General features: G+C 41.2%; 1 protein-coding gene across 1 annotated transcript in view; it reads right to left on the bottom strand.

Annotated features, from left to right (window-relative positions):
• IQCM (IQ motif containing M) overlaps positions 1–21,400 on the bottom strand; it is a 198,119-nt gene that overhangs the window by 151,897 nt on the left and 24,822 nt on the right. Inside the window, exon 5 of the mRNA XM_019478174.2 lies at positions 18,095–18,165. Coding sequence (XP_019333719.1) covers positions 18,095–18,165 — 71 coding nt within the window. The remainder of the gene's footprint in view (positions 1–18,094; positions 18,166–21,400) is intronic.

Here is a 21,400-nt window from a genome sequence, read left to right as displayed (position 1 = left end):
TATAGCTTCAGGAGAAGGTTCCATGAGGTGAACACAGAGTGGAGTGGCACCACTTGGTGTACCACTAAGTAAAGAACTGAACCCCTATGGCATTTGTAGATGACAATTTAAAGCAGGTTAAATGCCTTTTGCACCGCTTTAATGGAATTGCTGTTTGCACATTCGGTGGCATATTGTGCATTTTAGTTTCCTACCCTACAACCACGAAGGGAAGCACCAGGATCCGTGAGGCTCAGGGGCTGTGCAGGCAGACCGTGCAGGCAGCGCAGCAGCAGCCTGGAAAAGCAGGCTCCACAGAAGGGAAAAAAAAAACAAAAACAACAAGCTTGATCTTTCTCCCCCATCTATCCCCCCACCCTGGAGCCTACCTGCCTGCCTGCCTGAGTTACACGGGGGCCCAGTGCTTGCCTCCATGGCTGTGGTGCTCCCTGGGACTGCCCAAGCCAGGTGCCTGTGGGAAGGAGGCTGCCACTGTCAGGGGGGGAAGCACCATTTCCCTCCCCTTCCCCAACAGCTCTCTTTCCCCTTCCCACCACTGGAGAGGCAGGTAAGGATTGGGTTCCAACTCAAGTGTACATGACACAGGGGTTTACTTAGCCCTAAATTGAAGTGGTGTTTAAAAAAAACAAAACAAAAAAACATACTACTTCATTTCAGGGAGAATTAAACCCCCTTGTCATGTACAAATGCCCCTAGAGAGGCATAGGATTTAAGATACAGCACTGACAGCCATGTTTCCTATTGGCTAGTGTAAGCACATAACTGCTCTGTATGCTGCATTTTGTGGATCCCATTCTGACGCCTTACTTAACTAAGGCTGCATTTCACTATGGCGTGTCAGGGTGGATCCTAGGAAGGTCAAAACTGGCTAGCCCAGCTGAGCTGAGCAAGCTCCTGAGCTGAAAGTTCATCCCCAGCAGCCACTCTCAGGCCTGATGGTAACCCGGTAGGAGCTACTCCTGGCTCATCCTCAGACTCTACTCTCAAGCCCTTGGTCTCTGTCAGGCAGAGAGCAGCCACTGGGGATGAGACCAGAGCAACTCCATTAGCAAACTTCTGGCTCAGGCCTATTCCATCCCTCCAAGGTCTGCCTCTCATGGTATAGACCAGCATGAAAGAGATCTAAAAAATAGGGATTTAAGACTCTAAATCAATTAGGTACTTCAGATAATTTTACTCTCAGTTTCTCTTTGCATTAGTTTCTTATGTATAAAATGAGAAAACATATGAAAAAGATTGTAAGTTACTCAGCCACTAGAGCAACTGGAAACATGTACATTTGTTTTTGATAGTCACAGAAATCAAGGTGCTTTGCAAGATTTTGTTTAAGTTGCATACTCGTACAGCCAGGACCCACATTTTTTTTATTACGCAGAAACTATACTGCTGTCTGATGACATAATAAATATTGATAATAACATAAGGAGATCAGTGGGGAGAAGAAAAAAGAAAATGCCCCAAGTGGGTGGAGTGCTGGAGCCAGTGCGTTACATCTCAGCATAACAAAAATAGAAGAAATTGTCCTTACCCATTATTCTTATGCCAACCACTATGCCACTTGCTTTGGAGTATAATTTTGCTTTTCCCTATCCACATTCTGTGCCACCTATTGAGATCGATTAGGTCCAAAACAAAAACTTCTCCTCCCAGTTCCCATTGATCTTTTAATTTTGGTGTGCCGATCTCTCCATTGTAGGAGATCGCTTCATTGATCTGAGCTGTTTCATTTCCTTCCTTGTTCTAACGCAAAATTGAAGGTTGATGCAAAATCCTGAGGAACCTACTTTTGTACAATGCAATAAAAAGGTGGGAAAAGTCATTTTAAAACCACAGTTCCTAGCAGTATTCTCCTCCCCAATGACCATTTAATTCAAAACTTGTGTTATCTTTTTATAAACTCTTACAATAGTTTAATGTCTTTTTTAATTGGACATTCAGTTTTAATCTTTGAGTACTTACAAACAATTAAGAGCCAGAAGATAGAATTAGCAGTTCATAGTTTGATTATCTGTATAATTAAAAGGGGGGAGGATCCTATTTGTCAATTTAAATCCTAATTGTTTGAATAATTAAGTGTTGGGGGGTTCATTTGAACTGTTTAAATTTCATTTAAAATTGTATACTTTAACTGAACAGGAAAAATGTTGGGTCAGATTCATATTCATACTCAGTTCTCTAAAAGCCTCTCTGGCAGTATAAAAGGTCCTTAGAGTAAATGTGATGGTAATATGTAACTCCTTTAAGGTCTATTGCAATTGTAAAATATGGTAAATAAGAATCAAGTTCATCGGAGAAGCTGCAGGTTGCACTTCTGGTTTAGTTAACTGTCCATATTATTCTTTCTATAAAATTTCCTCTTTTTTAATAAAACTGCGCAACTCTAACAGTTTTATATAGGGATTCCAATCTTTTGCATTTGACTGAGGTATTTAGTAGGGCTTTAGTAGGGCTTTTTATATATATTTTATAAGCATTGCCAAACAAGTGCAGTAAAGAATACATAATAAGTAATTGTAATTTATAAATCTATGATGTCCTTGAGGTTTCTTTGTTAATTTGAGTTGCAAGCATATTTAGGATCTCATCTGAAATCCATTATATGCATCTTTGAAAAAGGTATGTTAACATTATATACAATGATATTCATTTAATTTTTTTCAGTTTCTTTATTTGAAAAAGATACTGTAGCCATCTGGCTAAGCCAATGGCCCCTGTTTGAGGTTATCCAAGTTCCATAATTAATTTTCATTGAGCAAACCAAAGAACTGAATAAAAATAATCTCAAGTGGTTTTCAGGTTTTGGGGGTTTTTTTCACTTTTCCTTCTTTATTACAATTAAATTTGGGCAAACTTCTGAATGAAGTATCATTTTTAATGAAAAAACATTCCATTTTGAAAATGCCAAAACAAGATAATTCTCACAATTTCAAAAGAAAAAAAAAACTATTTGTAGATTTCAGCAATGCACTGAAAAAAAATACTTTTTCACTGAATGAGCTATTTATCCAAAAACTATTTTGCCCAGCTGTATTCCTTTGTGACTCTGAGCGAGTCATTCATTCACTTTCCTAGGATCAGATTTTTAATATGGCATGGTGACTACTTAGATTTGCAAAAGCTTAGATTCTGAAATCCCACTGAAATCAATAAGAGTTAGGCCCCTAGGACACTGAAAATTCTATTAGGCACCTGTCTGTATTGTGGAACCCTAAATGTCATGAATATTTGGCTCTTGCTGCCTTGGTTGTCTATTTGTAAAATTGGGTGTATTTACTTACTTGTGTGTCAAAATAGATAGCCTACAGAAACTAATGTAGTGCAGTTCTAATGTCAGTTGAGGCTTCTATGTGCTATTGCAATGCAAAATATTAATCCTGTCTCAACATCCCTTTTTCATTTCCATCCTCAATCCTTGTAATTTATTCTCAACTTCCTCTGAAGCCACTTCCTGTAGGTGGTACCTCACTTACAGCTCTACTTTCCAAGACAAATCCTTCTACAATCCCACCCAGGACTTATCACCATATAAAATGAATCATCAACATTACGTTGTCTTTACTTAAGGAAATAATTTAATAGGACCCTGAGCCACTAATATGAGGTATGTCTTCAGAGATAAATTATTAAGTAACACAGGTAGGCTAGTATGTGCTATAGTCATACTGTTGCTCAGACAGATCTGTACTGAGGCTGTCTCAGAGCCTCCTTATGCTGTAGGACTTTCACCCCCAATCACTGCCAATTTGTGGTCAAGAGGTAATAGAAATCTTTAATTAGTTTATATTTAAATTTTCAATTAAAGACATCATTCCAGTTCCATCTTTCCTGCCTGATGCAGCCATCTTCATACATAAAGAGTTTTGATACCTAAAACAAAGGTGCAAGTTGGCTCCCTGTATCAATCTCTGCCTTTTAAGGAAAGATCAGTTACTGTTTTAAGATTGCAGCTATTGTTGGTAATATGCTCCAAGTGCCAAACAGCTAACAAAATATATAATGGTTCACATTACAGACACAGCTATTCAATTGGCACTAATTGTACCTTTGTTGTCAGTCTCCATAGAGAAACTAAGTATTCAAATGGCACGAGGAATAAACTGTCTCCTCAACTCATGAGGTAGTCTCTGCCCAACAAGTTTCAGAGATATTGAGAGATAACGGATGGCATACCTGAGGGCTATTCTTTTAATACCTCTTTTTTAATTAGAATAGGTTATTCCTTTAAAACCTCTTATTTTTTCAATTAGAATAGATGCTGCATTTCCTGTCATCAAAGAAAATTTAATGCTTTCTTAAATATAGAAAACAACCTTAATTTTTTATCAAATGGTTTACTGTATGAGTGAAACCATCATTCTGTTTACTCTAGTAAAAATGTACCAGACAGACTGGGAACAGAGAAGAGTAAAGCTTCTGAAAGTGCACTCACAAAGGTTTGCTTTTCAGGGTTGATATTACAAGTAATTAGCGTGACATTTAATAAATGACATTTCTAAGAACTGCTAAAGCTGACTTAACAGGCAAACAGAACAACCTTGTTTTGTTTAAAGAAGGCAGTTGCATTGTGGCACATTTTATGCAAAGTGTTTTTGCCAACTCATGTTTAAAACATTTACATGCATGAAATATTTGAAATAAACATCCTTTGTATACATCCAACTTACTATTACAGTGCTCTCTACTGAGTACAAACTCTGATTAAATGAGTTGCAATAAAACAGGAAATACATTTCTGTGTTCCAGTTCAGTCTGTATATACTGCAATTGAATGGACGCATTCTATAGTTATAATAAATTAATCCTCACTTAAGTAACGTGGCTTTTCCTGTCACAGTTCAAATAGCAAACAGCTGAGACTTCACTTTACATTTTCTTTGGATAAAGAAAAGTGAGATATTTTGTAATCACATTTCATAAAACTTTATCCAAACTACATAATTGGTCCGATAAAAGATAATCCTTGCCTCTCGCATAAGACTTCTTATAATTCATAATATTCAATTAGAATCGTGACAAGTAATGACAACTGCTTTGAAGAAATTGCAAGTTATACTTCATTCCTGCTATCCAGGCCCAAAGCTATGTTTATTTATGTAGAACATATTTCTAGGGCATCAGAAAAAAACAGAATATAAATCAGAAATTCATTTGCACTTGCTAAAGTAAAAGTCTTAATGTGCTAAGGAGAAAGTTAACTGTCTACCCCAGTCATAGATGTATTTTGTTTCAGAACATTAGAAATCTTGAAGTGTCTTTACAATCCTATTGAGTTCAGTGAGTCACCTGCTCTACTCTTGCTCAGCTAGCACAATTAAAACTGACAGGACTAGAGGGTGGAGACTTCAACCTGGATGGCAACATTGAAATTCAGTTCCTACATAATAGTCCTTTAAAACAACATTCTTGGCACCCTGAACTTCTTCTGGTTTTGATGGCTTTTAGCTACTAATTTAATAAATCAAAATTCCAGAAATAGATATAACAAGCAATTCTTTTTTAAAGGAAAGGCAAGCAAAGTCAGTGTGTCTGTTCCTTTCTAATGCAGCAAGCATGGTATTGAGTAAGACTCCTGAGCCAGACAGTGGATCCACCATTGGACACTTGTGAAGAATTAAAAACTTTACAAAAACTTACCTACAAAAGTTCAATTCAGAGGGAGCATGAAGTGTATGATACCTGAGACAGAAGTGAAATCCTGGTCCCACTGAAATGAATACCAAAATTCTCATTGATCCCAAAACATCTGACCTAGAGCTTCTGCTGCAATATCATGCTGCTATTGTAAAATGTAAAAACTCAGGAAAATAAACTGTACAGACTGGGGACAGGTATAAACATTTTAAGAATGAACATCTAAAAGGTGTGGGGAAAGAGAACATAAAGCTATTACAAAGGTGACTGAAGAACCAATTTTGAGGAAAATATATCATTTAAAAATTAAGCTAAAATATATTTATTCCAAAGGTTTTGAGAAGGAAGTTATTTTTGTTTGAAAATGTGCGTGGAAAATGTAACTGGAAAATTTAATCTCAGAAAATTTGAGATAGAAAAGTTTAGAAAGAGGTTGCCCTTCTCTATCTTGCTATTCAATAAAAAACAATCTTCATGAGCACTACTTATAAAGGGAAACAAGATAATAGGAGGTGTAAACAATAAATATTTGTATTGACAGGTTGTCCCAAACTTAAAGGAAAACCTTGGGAAAAATGGAATATTTCTCATGAAACCTTCTATTTTCTAAAAAAAGGCCAGGTGAAGAAAAAAAAAAAGGGTAAGTATGTCAGCATCTCTTCTATTTTTGCAGCATTCTTGAAAACAAATAAGTCCCCACTGCAGAGCAGAGAATACAGAACCTACCATTGTCTGTCAGTGCATAACCACCGTATACAAATAAAGAAAATGTTATGACAGTACCAAGGACTGAGCCTTGTGGAAGCAGTATTAGATTTATCCAGCTCCAGGGTGACAGAAATGGTGGTGAAAACACCACAAGCTACTTCCAGTGAGCTCCCTCCAACTGCTAGCACCAGTGGCAAAGCACCAGCGGCAAAGCACCAGCAAAGATGGAAGTTTTAAAAACCTGTAGCATAGGCAATGATCTAGGGCTTACAACCTCCCTCAGCTTTCTTTCTCTACTTTATACTTCTCTCTTTCCTTCCCCTTCCCGTCCCACCCTAGGATTTGTCTTGCCCTAGATTCCCCTCATAGAGCTTTGTCACCTTTCCTTCTTTCCACTCCTCCCTATTTATGCCAAGACTGACTTCCCATCTACCATGAGGGTATCTATTACTTGGATTGGTACTGCATATTCCCTGAGATATCAATCTTAAAGTTCAAGAAGGCTCGTGAAGGCTCTGACAAAGAAATCCTCTCTTTAACTATCCAACCATGCCTTACTTCTTGACTTGAGTTTGCCATAATTATATATGACTTTCTATTCATTAAAGAACTCACTCACTATCTACCCACAAGGTGCTCACATGGTTCTATTCCATCATAGGACAAATGCAAACAAAAGAGGGAAAGAATCCTGCATACATATAAATGCATTATGCTCCCTTAGAAAAAGCTCTTTGAACTGCACACTCCTTCCTTTCCCTACTCTTGTCACCATGGGTTATTTTTTAAATGCGCTTTCACAGCAGCTCTTCAGTGAAGTGAATGGTGCTACTTTGGGACCTTGGTATTTGTGCAGTAATTACTATTGTTCAGCTCTGTATTTAATAGGCAAGTGAGGGGACTACTAAAAATATAGCAGTGCTCATAACGATTGTCTATAAATCCCTTTAGAAATACATACAAAAATGCAGTCCCAAAACAAGCTTTGTTCACTTCAGTGGAGTTTTTAGTTAAATACTATTGCAAAAAGAGGAGAAAAATAAATACAGTGACAGAAGGAAAAGGGGAAAAGAGTAAAAACTGTGGTTCAGAATGTTCCAACCTTTTGCTATGGCAAAATTCTACTTTATCATATATGCAAAATGATCTCATTTTCTCAAGTACTTCAAAAATTAAGCCAGCTCTAATTGGCTTTAAACTACGCTTGATTTTTATTGTCAACAAAACATTTAAGACCATGAGCAATGTGTAGTGTGAATATTTTTCTTAAAGGTCAAATTCTTTTTCTGTCTTATAAGATGAGATGTCTCCACCTCTTTCCTTCTGTGATACAAGTAGCTCTTGAAAATGCCCTGCTTATTTGCACTACTGAGTTTCTACTCTTTTTCCTCCTGCATGACACACTTTTCGTTGATTTCCTTTACAAAATGAAATGACACTTTGCACACTTTCCTATGAAAAATGTAGCAGATGCTTATTTTCATATTATAAAAAAGTGTACTTCTATGATAGTTCTATTAATGTGAACTGTAGGGAATCCAGCAAGAAAAAATCATCTTTTCAATCAGTTATGCATTGTAAAGTGGAAATGAGCCATCATAAAACATAACACCCACAAATTGCATAAGGTATCTTGAAACTGTAGTTGGATTAGTGCTAATTATCTTAACCCCACCATTTTTTCAAAAACTGACTGAAAAGAAGCTATGTTGGAAGCTAAAGATGACAGCATGCCTTCATCTGATACTACTTACTTCTGCTTGACAGAAAAATACTGGCCATGTCCCAAAAAAATAAAGGCTTCATGAGTTGCTAGGTCTACTGCTACCTCTGCCATTATTCCATTACCTTAACTAATGTCTTAGGGTCCTGTTACACATTAATTTTAGGCAGGTCCTGGAGCTCTTAACCCCTGTATTGTCCAACTTATTAACACCTGAAACTAGTCCTAAGCACACATTCAGTGGCTTAAAGTTCCATCCACTCCCGGGCAGGTTTATCTCTGATCACATTATCCAAGTCATGTCCCATTAATATTTGGCCACTCCCCACAGATGAACTGCCCAAATTGCAGTCCTCCAGTGTTCCAGGATGCAGTGTCCCCTCCACCACCCTCCTGTTCTGTGTGGACAAACTCTCTACCCCCTGAACTCTGCTGCTCAGGGGTGATCCCCCTCCTGACACCAGGGGTATGACCTTCCCACCCCAGGGGTGCAACCCCATGCAAACAGCCTGCAGAGAACAAGACAGCTAGTGTCTAAAGTGAGAGGGGGAACAAAATAGGGTAAATTAGGTCCTCATGATCTGGGGCAGGCACAGTAGGTCCCCCAAAAGCACCTTCCTTCACTGCTCCCACCTCCCAGCCACCTTTTATTTTTCAGTGGCTGACTTCCTTCATTTCACCACCCGTCCCCTACCCCCATTTCCTTTCCACCTTTCATTTCATTACCCATCCTCATACCATTAATTCTCCACCTCCCCACTTCATGTTCCTGCCCCCCCCCCTCCCAACCCATCTCTCACATACCCCAAGTAAAGCAGGGATAGAATCCTGTCCTGGCTCACCAGCTGTCTAATGGCAACTCACAGCTATAGCTCCTAGTCCAGCCCATGCTCACCTGCCCTTTTGTGGCAAGTCATAGATGTGCAGGTCAGAAATAGTCAGAGAAAGCTTTTAGACTTAAAGTGTGACTGCTCCAAACTCCATCTAGCACTAACACCAATCAACATGTAAGCAGCTCAAAGTGCAGCGTGTAACAAGGTCCTCCCCACTTGCAGAAGGTGCTATTGGAGCCATACAATGATGATCTTTGATCTTTATATGATGTATGAGATTGGGGATCTCAGTATAGCAGGCAATATAGAGAAATAACAAGTATTATTGGGGTTAGTAGTTAAACATAATCCCCTTATGTGTCCCATGCCCCCCCCCCCCCCCAGTTTCCCCTTTTCCCGTAAATAGAGGGGCTGGACTTTGTTATTGTATAATAAAAACTCATATAAGCTTTGGGAATTCAAAATCTTTTCCATGTTCTAATCCTCCCTCAGTCCTGCTAAAACAGAAATCCTTTTGTAGCTTAAAATGGAATTTATTTCCTATAGTAAAGAGACACTCTTCTCTTCCTCACACATGTAAGATAAAGTTAGAACTGCTGCTTCAGAGTATTTGCAACCAATGGTTACAGCAAAGATTGGTGCCATTATACTGAAGTTGTCTGGGAGGAGTAGAGGAAAAAAAACAGATAGGACACAATCTTTGCAAATACACACACTGGACTTGATTCTTTCTAAAGTTAGGCTATCAGAGGGATCATAGCAACTGAAAGTTTATGTAGAACTTAGTTAGAGTAGAACAAAGCACCTTGAACCCACCTCCAGAAGTCCACCTGGCAGCCAGTATAGCCTCAACAGGAGATTAGTGAGGGCCAAGAAGAAGAGTATGATCTCTTCATACCCAGAAAATGCAAGAGGCAGTGTGTTTCTGCACCAAATGCTACACAGGACTGACTGAATAGTATACTAACACCCTGAATTATTCAAGTAGGGCTGGTAACACAAAATAGTCTGATGCTTTCTTCTCTTTGCTGTGATGATTTTAATTGCCACATCCAGTTTATATGGATCTGTTTCATCTGCTGTCACCTGCTGACACAGAGGGTGTGCTTGGGGGGAATGTGAGCAACCAGCTGTGAGCTGGATCCATGCCCATCTTGGCTTGTAAAAGCCTGTTGAGGAAGACTGAGGCCACTACTGGTGGGGGTTGTTGATGCATAGCTTTGGGAGGGCAGAATGCCAGACATTCTTCAGCCTGTAATTGTCTGGCCTATTAAAGAAACCATTGCTTAAAGATGACTCCCCAGACAACTACCACCCTATCTCCAACCTCCTCTTTTTGGGGAAGACCACTAAGTAGGTGGTTGCCTGACAGCTCCACGCATATCTGGAAATGATCAAATTCATGGTCCCTTGTCAGTCTGGCTTTTGTCCTAGATAAAGCATGCACACTGTGCTCATGGCCTTTGTTGATTATCTTTGTCTGGAGATCTATAGGGGAAATTCTGCCCTGCTGATTCTGCTAGATACTTCAGTAGACTTTCATACAATTAACCATGAAGCGCTGATAAAGCTTTTGCATAACCTGGTAGGTATTGGTGAGACAGTTCTTAACTGGTTGAACTCTTTCTAGCAAGGAGGTCACAAACTGATGGGCAAGTGTTCATCTTCTTGAGGCCTCCCCTGTGAGATCTCACAGGCCTCTATCCTGTCACCCCTCCTGATCAACATGTATATAAGGCCACTGAGCAAGATCGTGAGGAGATATCCCAAGTAAATCTCAGGATGCCATCCTCCTGCTGTATTCAGCCTTGGTGAGGCCGCAGCTAGAGTACTGCATCCAGTTCTGGGTTCTGCAATTCAAGAAGGATGTCAAGAAGCTTGAGAAAGTCCAGAGGAGAGCCACTTGCATGATCAGAGGGCAAAAGAATAGACCTTATGAAGAAAGGTTGAGAGCCATGGGACTCTTCAGTCTGGAAAAGCACAGGCTCATGGGGGACCTGGTGGCTGCTTATAAGTACATAAGGGTTATACATCAGGATCTGGGAGAACGTCTGTTCACCGGAGCGCTCCAAGGAAAAACAAGGACCAATGGTCATAAACTCCTGCAAGACTGTTTTAGACTGGACATAAGAAAAAATTACTTTATTGTCCAAGCCCCCAAGACCTGAAATAGACTCCCTCCAGGACTGGTGCAGGCACCTATTCTGAACTCATTCAAGAAATGTTTGGATGTTGAGCTTGCTGGGATCCTTTGACCCTAGCTGACTTCCTGCCCCTGGGGCAGGGGGCTGGACTTGACGATCTTTGAGGTCCCTTACAGCCCTAATGTCTATGAATCTATGAAATACGGTGTGAGGTGACATTAGTATGCTGGTGACATCCAGATCTGTCATTCTTTCTCATTTGATCCAGTTCCCACAGTCTCTGTCCTTTCCCAATGCCTGGCTATAGTTGGAGTGTGGATACAGGAAAACCAATAGAAGCTAAATCCAGACAAGACAGAGGTGATGGTGCTGGGCAGTGACCTAGGGAGAGGGAGGAATGGAACACTTATCATGGATGGATTTTGACCTCCCCTTCTCACTCAGGTTTGAAGCTGTGGGGTGCTCCTGGATCCTGTGTGGCACATGGATCTCCAGGTAGAAGCAGTGGCTAGGAGTGCCTTTCACCAACTCCATCTGAAAAGCTTGTGACCCTTTATTTCAGATGTGGATCAGGCCACCATCATCTATGCCTTCACAACCTGGAGGCTAGATCAGTAAAATATTTCCTACATAGGGCTGCCCTTGAAGACCACCTGCCTTTTGAGAAGGGTTGATCACCAGAAGCACTGCAGCGTCTGCCCTTGCTCCCAATAGTTCTGCAGGTGCAATTCAAGGTGCTAGCTTTGACTTATAAAGCCCTAAATTGTCTGGGCCCTATATACCTAAGGGACTGCCTTCTCCCTTATGCGCCATCTTGGTCCCAAGGCCAGACAATAGCAAAATCCTCCAAATACCATCAGAGCACCAAGCAGGGAACCAGGGAAGTTGTTCTTGGTAGTCACCCCTCCACTCTGGAACTCCCTCCCCCTTGAGGCTCACACAACCCAAGCCTAGATCCGCTACAAGACCTTCTTTAGCAGCTATTAGGCAGGCAAAACTAAGATGGGATATTGTTTAGTGGAGCTTTGATATACTCTGTTGGCTTTTCTAAGTTATTTTGTTTCTCCTGTTTTGTTTTTCTTGTTTTGCTGTCTTCTATAAGCCACGACAAGCCTTTGTTGGAAAGGCAGCATATTAATCTCATAAATAAACAAATATTATAAGACTGTTTTCACTTGCTTATAAATTTACCAAACTTAACTATTTGGGATTAAATTTTCCAGGCCAGGTGCTTGCCTCCAGCTGATTTTCATTGGAACAAATATATACATGCACAGAGTAGGCAAAAGTTGAATTCTGAGATGCCTAATTGTATTATGTTAGAAAGTCATTATTCCACATGACAGAAGTAGAGATGGGCAACATAATGAAAAGCTGAACTAAGTTCAAGCCAATGCTTGATTGTGACTCATCTCTGTTCATGAATAAGGATGAACCAAGTCAATGTGAAGTTTCTGGCATTATTTTCTTATCAAATATGTTAGATTTTTCACATATTTGTCATCAGATACTTTGGCTTGGATTATTTTTGACTGATACAAATAAAACAGACCCTTGGGTTGACTCAATCTTTAACTCTCTAAATTGCTTAAAAGAAATATTTTGGTCCAGATACCCTTATAGTAGGAATACCGTTAAGGAAGAATTATGGAAAAGAAGTTTCCTCAATATTTCCTCACAAGATTTCACTTTGAGGAGTAGCACAGAAAGATTATCTTGTGGCAGAACAGAGCCTACAGCCAGCTTACTAACCTCACAGATAAATCCAGGGAATCTCAGGATGCCAAGAACATCTTCAGGAATACTCTATGGATCCCATATCTTTTGCCTCCACATCCTAATTTTGCCCTCTTGTAGCACAGTCTCCCTGAAGTCCTGGATACTTGGCATTTCACAGCCAGAGGTTGCTGCCTGGATCCCCTTAGAAGGAAACTCTTACAGTTCCTAGGACCCTACCAACTTTACTTCACAAAGACAGATAGAGGAGATTACACACATACTGCTCAGTCTTCCCTCTACCACACTTCAAGTCCTGTGCCCAACTGCAGAAACTCTGACCTCTGGAATAACCCCTCTGAGTTTTTGAAGGAGTAGAATGCTAGCAAAAATGTGGGGGTTCTCTCTTCCATGAAGGAAACTGGTGATCCATGCCTGAGCACGGAAGTATTATGAGACACTAATATTACCAACTAGCATAAAAAATTACAGAGCCAAAAACAAATGGTTTAGTTTTATTATTATTCATTTTTAGCAAAAGTTAGTTTGACATTAATGTAGCATTAATAATAAAAAAAATCTGGACCATGTCCATTCTTAACCACAAACACAAATTATATCCATTTTCAAAATGGATCAGAACTTTCCGAGAATGCATGTAGTCTTTTGTGCATGCCCAGCTTTGTTCATACAAAAACACTACTCTGAATTAACTGGTAGTATTTGCAAATACAGTTCAATGGAGATCCACCTAGGCTGTCATCTGCTATCCACACAGATCATCTCAAAAACTCATAACCTATATTTCTGAGCAACAGACCCCAAGAAAGAAGTATCCATACAATAAAAACAACTACATATGGCAGGCTGTCAGGACCAGATATTTTTCTTTAATATTTGCAATTTATATCACGTTTCTTCATAAATTCTTTGTGCTGCTAATACATAGAAAGATTATCTCATCCCTCTTCCTCCTTACTCTATTCTATCATGTGGCTTACTTGCATTGAGAATCACTCTGAGTTAGGAAAAAGGCACAAAAAGGCCACCCTATCCTCTCAGACACTGGTGGAGGACTGGTGATAACAGCAGAGAATATATTGAACTTTATCTCCTTATGTTCTACATGCGGGCCAGCAGACCTGAACAGGCTTGGAAGGAAAAGTCATCATGCACGGATTGTCACCCTGATCTGTTCTGGGTGCACCACAGCTGAGACACGGCTTTCTCAGTCTAGGGCAGACTGTTATGATACAATTTAATACTAAAGAACAATATAATAAAGCTTTCAATGCTTCATTGCCTTTCTTTGCAGCTGCTTATAAGGACAAGCCATATATTCACTCAAAGTATGTCTGATTTATTTACAAAGCAGATAAACTACCCTTGTAGCTGGCCTACATTATTCAGTTATTTTTATTATCAACCATGTGAAAAATTTAGATTTTGTATTGTATAGGAACCTTAAATACACTTCACTGAAGGGAAAAAAAATTAATTTCTGCTCATTCTGAATGCCTGATTCTTTCAGAACTCAATTCTGCTTTTTCATAGCTGTACTTTTTCTTATGCCAAGAGTGTCTAGTACACAGGAAAAAAGGTAAGATCAAAGCAGACAGATCATTTTGCTGTTAGCAATAGTCAGCCCATAGACATCTGAGTGCAGTAGATTAACAAAATATTTTGTGACTGTCATGATTCAGAGCCTGGTATTGTCTAACTGAGCCCAAAGGGCATTTATAGCAAACACATTTTTGCTATTGTTTCTGTTTATCAAAGAAAACTCAGGTCAGATAATCATCTTATTTTAACTGCAGATTCCCAGTTCTGAGTGCTATTGGATGAAAAAAAAAGGAGAAAAAAGAAAGATCCTGAGGTCACAAAAAATCTGTAAGTCTCTGCAGCATCAGGACATCCCTACACTCCTTCAGAATCACATATTTTCAATGAGTGTCAAAAAAAAAGAAAGAGAAGGGTTCATGTTTGAAGACAAGGATTCATGGTTAAATGAAGACACTCAAAAAGCCTGAGGTGGAATCGATCCAATCTTCATAGGTTTCTCTAAGCTGCCCAGAATGGACCAATAATGAACAGAACTCACAGTCACTCTTCGGTTAAGAAAGGCAGGCGATGCCTGCACTGGCCAAGACCACAAGGCAGGAGGTGCTCAAGTATGCTTCTTAGCCTGCCGGCCATTGCCCAGCCCAGCTGAGCAGAGGGCCATCTTGTTTGGCTGCATGGGACATGGTCCCAACCCCTTGCTGTCCCCTCACAGTGGGGTAAGGAGCCCTTATCCCAGTGCCACTCCCCCCCCCCCCCCGAGTCAGGTATCTGCCCATGTGGGGGGAGCCTGGGCTAGGGCAAAGAATCTGAACAGCTGCAGGGAACCCCATGTCAAAGGTGATTCGTCCCCACCAAGTGGCCATGTCAGCTATTTAGCCGTCACTTCTGTGAGTCTCTAACCCACAGGGGGCAGGGGTGGAAGGAGTCCCCTGTTCCAGTGCTGGTTTCACACAGCCTGGCACCTGCCCACATGGGGGGAGCCCCATGCCTCAGGGGGGAAGCTTCCTGACCCAGGGCAGGGGAAACCCCTCAAGGCTTGGGGCTTCCTCCACATGGGCAGGTACTCAGTTCAGGGGGACCAACACTAGAATGGGGGACTCCTTCCCCTCTGTTCCCCCTGTGGGTCAGAAACTCACAGGGAGTGGGTTTGAGCAGCCAGCCCAGCCGTGTGGAGGGAAATGCCCCATGGCACAGAGCTCCCCACACCTAGGCAGACCCCAGCTCAAGGAAGCCTGGGGCAGGGCAGAGGAAACCCCCTGAGGTGCCCCTTCTCAGGGGTTGGGGCTCAGGGAGGGGAGGGCCTGCTGCCCCGCAGGTGCAGGCAGGACACAGGCTGGGGAACAGAGGCTTTGCTGCCACACCTCTGTGACAGCTAGAGGGTGGGTCCAGCTCAGCTCAACAGGAGCAGAGAAGCACTGGTGCAGGCTAGCCCACCCACCCTGCAAGGGGGGTGCTTACCAGAGGGGCCACGTAGCATCTTGGGATGTTGGGGGACTGCAAGATAACCTGAATCAGGAGGGGATCTGGGGCAGACATTTGATAGCCCAGTCTGAACTAAACTGATTACATCTGATACTACATCCACCCAGGCCTATTTTAAACTGGGTTTGGCCATTTTGAAATCAGTCTATGTGCACTGAACTCCTGTTCCGTTACAGGTTTAGACTGGTTTCTGATCACTTATACCATTTTATGTATAATTCTGACCCTAGCCCATGAGTTTGCTCAACCTATGGACTGTGGGCCAGATCCAGCCCTCAAAGTGACTGGATCTGACTCAGAGCATGGGAGATCAGTGGCAGCAGCTCAGCCCAGCACATCCTCTTCCCTGCCCTGTGCTGTGCCATTGATCCCTTCCATAGCTCTCTCTGCTCTCTTCCTCTTGCCTCTCCAAAGAGAAGCATTGCTCACCTCTCCTTCCTTCTTTCCCTTCCCCCTACCTTACCAGGCACTGCATACCAGTGGTAAGCATTCTTCCTCTTTCCCTCCTCCTTCCCTAGCAAAGCAAAGTGGTAGCCCATGGAGCAGCCAGGTCGGAAACACCCAGACTGCCACTCTAAAAGGTTGGACACCACTGGTCTAAAATGATACAAGAAAACACTTCAAACTGGTTCCAATTCTTTTGGTACAACCACTCTGGTAAGTCAGATTCATCTACAGATATATTATTGAACAACTAGACTTCTTGACCATGTGAGGATGTCAATGCCCTCCTAGTACGTGGTTGATAGAATCATTCAAATGTAGACAGAGATAGATATGTAGCAGACCACAGTAAAAAGAGAATTTAAGACAGATAAATCATATTGTTGTTGCCTTTCCTAACTCAACAACCTCCTCCTTGGTATTCCAAACATGTGCACAAGGTTCAATCCAACTTAAAGAGTAGTCCCTGGCATTTTAGAGGTTAATTATTCAAAAATTTCCTTGAAATACATGAATTTCTAAGTTTATAATGTATTATTACTTGATTAAAATTAATTCTGAACTTTATTTTTTCCCTTTCTCCCTTCTGCAAAATTTCCAAACTCAAAGTTGGGTACTTGTAACAGGTCACCCTCCCCAGCGCCATCTTCTGGGTCATCCGCGCCTTACGTGGGGCACCCTTGGAGTCCTCTTGGAACTCTGCTGTCCTGCTCTAATCTCTCCTGCCACGTCTTGATGGAAATTAGTATGCGAGCGTGAGACTGCCAATTATATTGGGTATGTTGGGGTTTCTCCTAGGATGGTCTGACCCCTTTTTCTCTAGCTAGGCCTCTCCATCCAAACCCACCAAACAGGGCTAGACTCTAGCTCTTCCTTCTAGTGCCTGGAGGCTCTTGGCCCCCTTTTCTGCTCCCTTCTGAGGCACAGCACACCCCGGCCCAGAGGCACGTGTGCCGGCCCCACAGCCAAGGGGATCACAAGTTCAAAACCCGGGTGCAACCCCACCCATCCAAACAATAGAAAAAATATACACTTACACCCCCCCCCCCCCCCGGTGCTCCTGGCCTTTTTAAGATCGTCCCAAAACTGTGCCCTTACTGGCACTCAGGCTCTCCGCAGCCCTGTCTGTCTGTGCCTCACTGGTGCTGGGCTATGCCCCCAAAAGCTGCACCCTCACTGGCACTAGGGTCTGTGCCCCCAAAAAGCTGCGCCCTCACTGGCACTGGGGATCCCACTCTGGAGTGGGTCCCCAAAATGAGGCCTCCTCCAACCCCTAATAGCCTCACCCAAACCACCGGTTTTATTCTATAACCCAAAAGAAAACAAACAGTCCCATCCGTGGGCAATATCTGCCACCCAAAAATGTGAGTAAGGGAAGCGGTATGTCAGCTTACAGTTGCAGAGTTCGTGTTTCAGCTCCCCACTATCAGCTCCAGTCCTTGCTGCAGTGCGGCTGTTGTCTCTCCAGGGCTTCTATAGTTCCCCTCTTCCTGGCTTTGGACTTCCCACCAAGCCTCTCCCTGGGGCTCTGAGATGCACCTTCCCCCTTGGCTGCTGGCCCCCTGTCAACCCAGGGCTTTTATAGTCCTGCCTCTTCTGGTCAGCTGACTATCCATCCCAGTTCAGCGGTTAACCCCTTCCTCCCCAGCCCTCTGTACCCAGAAGGTTCTGGCCTTATAGGGGCGCACCTTCTTCCTCATGACAGGGTTAGGGTTCCCTGTCACAGTACTGCTCCAAAAATATATGTGGTATAGCATGCACAGTATTACCGTATAAACAAAAAGAACTCCAAAAAATGCTAATATCTACAAATTACTAAAATGAAGTCTAATGACTTTAACAAGGTTTACCTTTGCTTGGTGTCAGAATCCAGGGAATGTTGTACAATTTTGTGGAGACACTAGGAATGCTGAAGGCCCTGCTGTAAGAAGTAATTTAAATTCACATCATATTGTTTTTATATTTCCTAGTTTTAAAAGAATTAATTTGCAAGCACTACTATGACACAGTATAAAGTGTCATATTTTGTGTGCTTAACACATTATTTTAAGAGTAGTCTTAACAAAATATTTGTATAACCTTCTGCATGATCTGAAGCATTGTGTCTCAACCTTTTGGGATTTATAGAACCCTCATTGTAGTCAAGGCACCACTCCATAACTTTTGTGGATTGAGTGGCACCCAATTTCAAAAACTACTTTATATATTAGTTTCTTACCCTCTGCAGAGGAGCTTTGCAGTGGGGGACAGGGGAGTGTTCAGGCAGGAACAAACCTGAACCTGTGTTTCTCTATTTACCTTATTTGCTTATCTTTTCACACATTATGGAATCCTTCAAAGGATCTGGTACCACCCCAGGGTACCCTAGCATCCTGGATAAGAATCACTGGTTTAAAGGCTTGCCAAGCATCAATAGGTATTTCTGATCATGTGACAGAAATTTACCATCCAACTGATTTTTGGTGAAAAAGTTAAATTGATGGCTTCATTCCACCTCCTATCAGACCAGCTTTCTACCTCATTAACATCACCACCACAATTTGTGGGTTGTGTCAAGACAAAAGCCAAGAAGTTAACATATACAGAAGTATAATTACCAACCCAGCCCTGAAGTATACAGAGTTTACTGACATTGGCAAAGAAGTCAAACAGGCAGTACTGCTGTTCTGTGTTCTATACCTGTCGTGCAGTCTTCAGTCCCAAACTGCCAGCACTTTTAAAGGTATTTCAGTAATATCCTTTGCTGGACCAATGGTATAGCTAGCAAAGATGCTAGACAAGCATTCAGGCACAAAGTGCCTTTCTCTAGGTCTGGGGCTCAAAAACTTGTTTTACATTTCTCCCAACTATGCAGTCGGTCCAATAAAAGCTATCACCTTGGTTTTTGCTTATTTCTTGGACCATCATGGTTACAACACCACTCTAATACTTTGTATGCATTATAAAAGAAGGCATTTAAAATAAACAACTTCCCTCCTATATCAAAACAGTGACCGTTGTGATCACTCTTCTCATTAATTGGACAAACCCTGCCTTGGTCTGTGTTGCTACCCATGACAGCAAGAGAATACAGTCTTTTTTTCAGAATAATCCCATTAAAATTATACAGGTTTCACTCCAAGTAATTTGCTGCTAGCAAAGATCATGTAAGATACCTTGAGAGATAAAAAGAATGTTCTATTCTGAAAGTCATATATCAAGAGACACTCACTGGGTATGTCTACATGTGAACATTAATGCTACACAATAAAATTCAGAGCAGTTTGCACCAGAATGTATTGCTCTTGGGTGCAGCATTTACACATGCGCTTGAGACTGCAGCTTGTTGAGCTGGGGTGGTGCAGCCCCAGATGGCCAGGAGCCCAGGGAGCCAGCCTACCAACCTGGTACTGCTCCGACCCAGCTCAGCATGCTGCAGGAGGGCTGTCTGGGGCACAATGGTACTACAGTGCAGGGCTAGCTGGCAGACAGCCCAGCACTGTAGTGCCCTCATGCCCCAGCCAGCCCTAGTCAGCATCTACATGTGCATTGTGGTGGAATAAATAACTCCACCATAAGTTAGTACTTGTATCTGCTGATACTAACCTACAGCAGAGTTGATTATTTTACTCTGGCCTAACTGTACCACTTGTGTAGACCAGATACACTTTACTGCAGAAATAGTTAGTCTACTCCAAGTAAATGCCTCATGTAGATGTGTCCACTGTCTAATTATGTTCATATTTTGATTATTGGCTACATGATAATCTGTTCACAGACATTTATGGAATTGGCTACCAACCAGAAAGCAATATTCACATGCATTTTATTTGTTCTGTTTCTGTCAATGTTGCTGCACCATTTTTTTAACATAGAAAAATTACATGGATACCCACTACTTGCTTATTCCCAGAGCTCAGTTCCTAGTATTGCTAAGAAATAACTGTGAGCTGCATAAATACCACAACAGGAGTAGCTCTGCTTCAGTCACTGAGGCTGATTTACCTATGTATTCTCCAAGAACCTCCAGAGTCAGCAATGCCACAAGTAGCTTTTACAACTAGAGTAGCACTTATCTGTTGTGCAACCGTGGGCACAGGGATGCAAATACTGGCAGCATACTGACACAAAAATCATGGAGTGAGAATTCTACAACACATGTGTATTTTGATGCTTGGCATTTTATACTTATACAAAATTTAAGACATGCCATTAGAAATCTAGGCACAAATGGAGCCTTATAACCGTCTGTTTTTTCTCTTAGTGATATTATACTCATCTCAGTAATTGTGATTTGTACTTCTATTTGGTTTATTTTACATGAACATTAATTTTCAAGCTAACATCACATTCTGATATAATGTATACATAACTATAGTTCTAGATACTTGAAAGATGTCATTGGTGTCATAAGCACTGAACCTTCTTCAGCCCAATGACTTTTAACACAATCCCTAAACATTATTACAACCAACATAACAATGCCCATTCATGTCTTATTGTCTATGTCAAATACACTTTTCAATAATAAAATTCCAAAAATTCAAAAAATTCAATAATAAAATTATGTGCATACTTGGATTTTTCTAGCAGCTCACCCAAAATGTTTTGCAATGTCACCCTATTCTCTTAGGTCTCTCAAGCTATTTTGCTACTGGCTTCAATGGGTATATAGTAATTAGCATTAAACTTAGGTGGGTTTGAATTTTTTAAAAAGTCCTGTGGGTGAAGGGCTATGACAAAATGATGCTGATATCCAGATACACTGTTGAAAGGAGTTTAGATCAAGTAAGACAAATCTAAGTCAAATAGTCATAAACACATTTTATTTTGACTGGAAATGTCCCAACTAAAAAAATTCAAGAGGATTTTGAGTGAATTGAGGGGCTTTTGTGGTATGCTAATAGACAAAATACATTTTTATTGAGGAGACAAGAAAGAAAAGTACACAAAAGGTTTTTCCCTTGGTTTTCTAGATGAGGATGCATATTCATGCTCTCCTGATTGAAGCATGCTGTATACCACTAGCTGGGGTAAAGCCAAAGTAGCATAATTTAATCACTAAAACATTGTACACCTAAGTGGGTTCATTTTCACATGGACTCTATGTGTCCTCCAGGTGAATATTCAAAGTTTGGTTGTTACATGTACTTTCATTGGTGTTACATCTTTTGATT

This window comes from Alligator mississippiensis, chromosome 2 (genome assembly GCF_030867095.1).
Source record: "Alligator mississippiensis isolate rAllMis1 chromosome 2, rAllMis1, whole genome shotgun sequence".
NCBI lineage: Eukaryota > Metazoa > Chordata > Crocodylia > Alligatoridae > Alligator > Alligator mississippiensis.
Note: the sequence above shows the minus strand (reverse complement) of the source record. Positions and strands in the feature narration are given on the sequence as shown.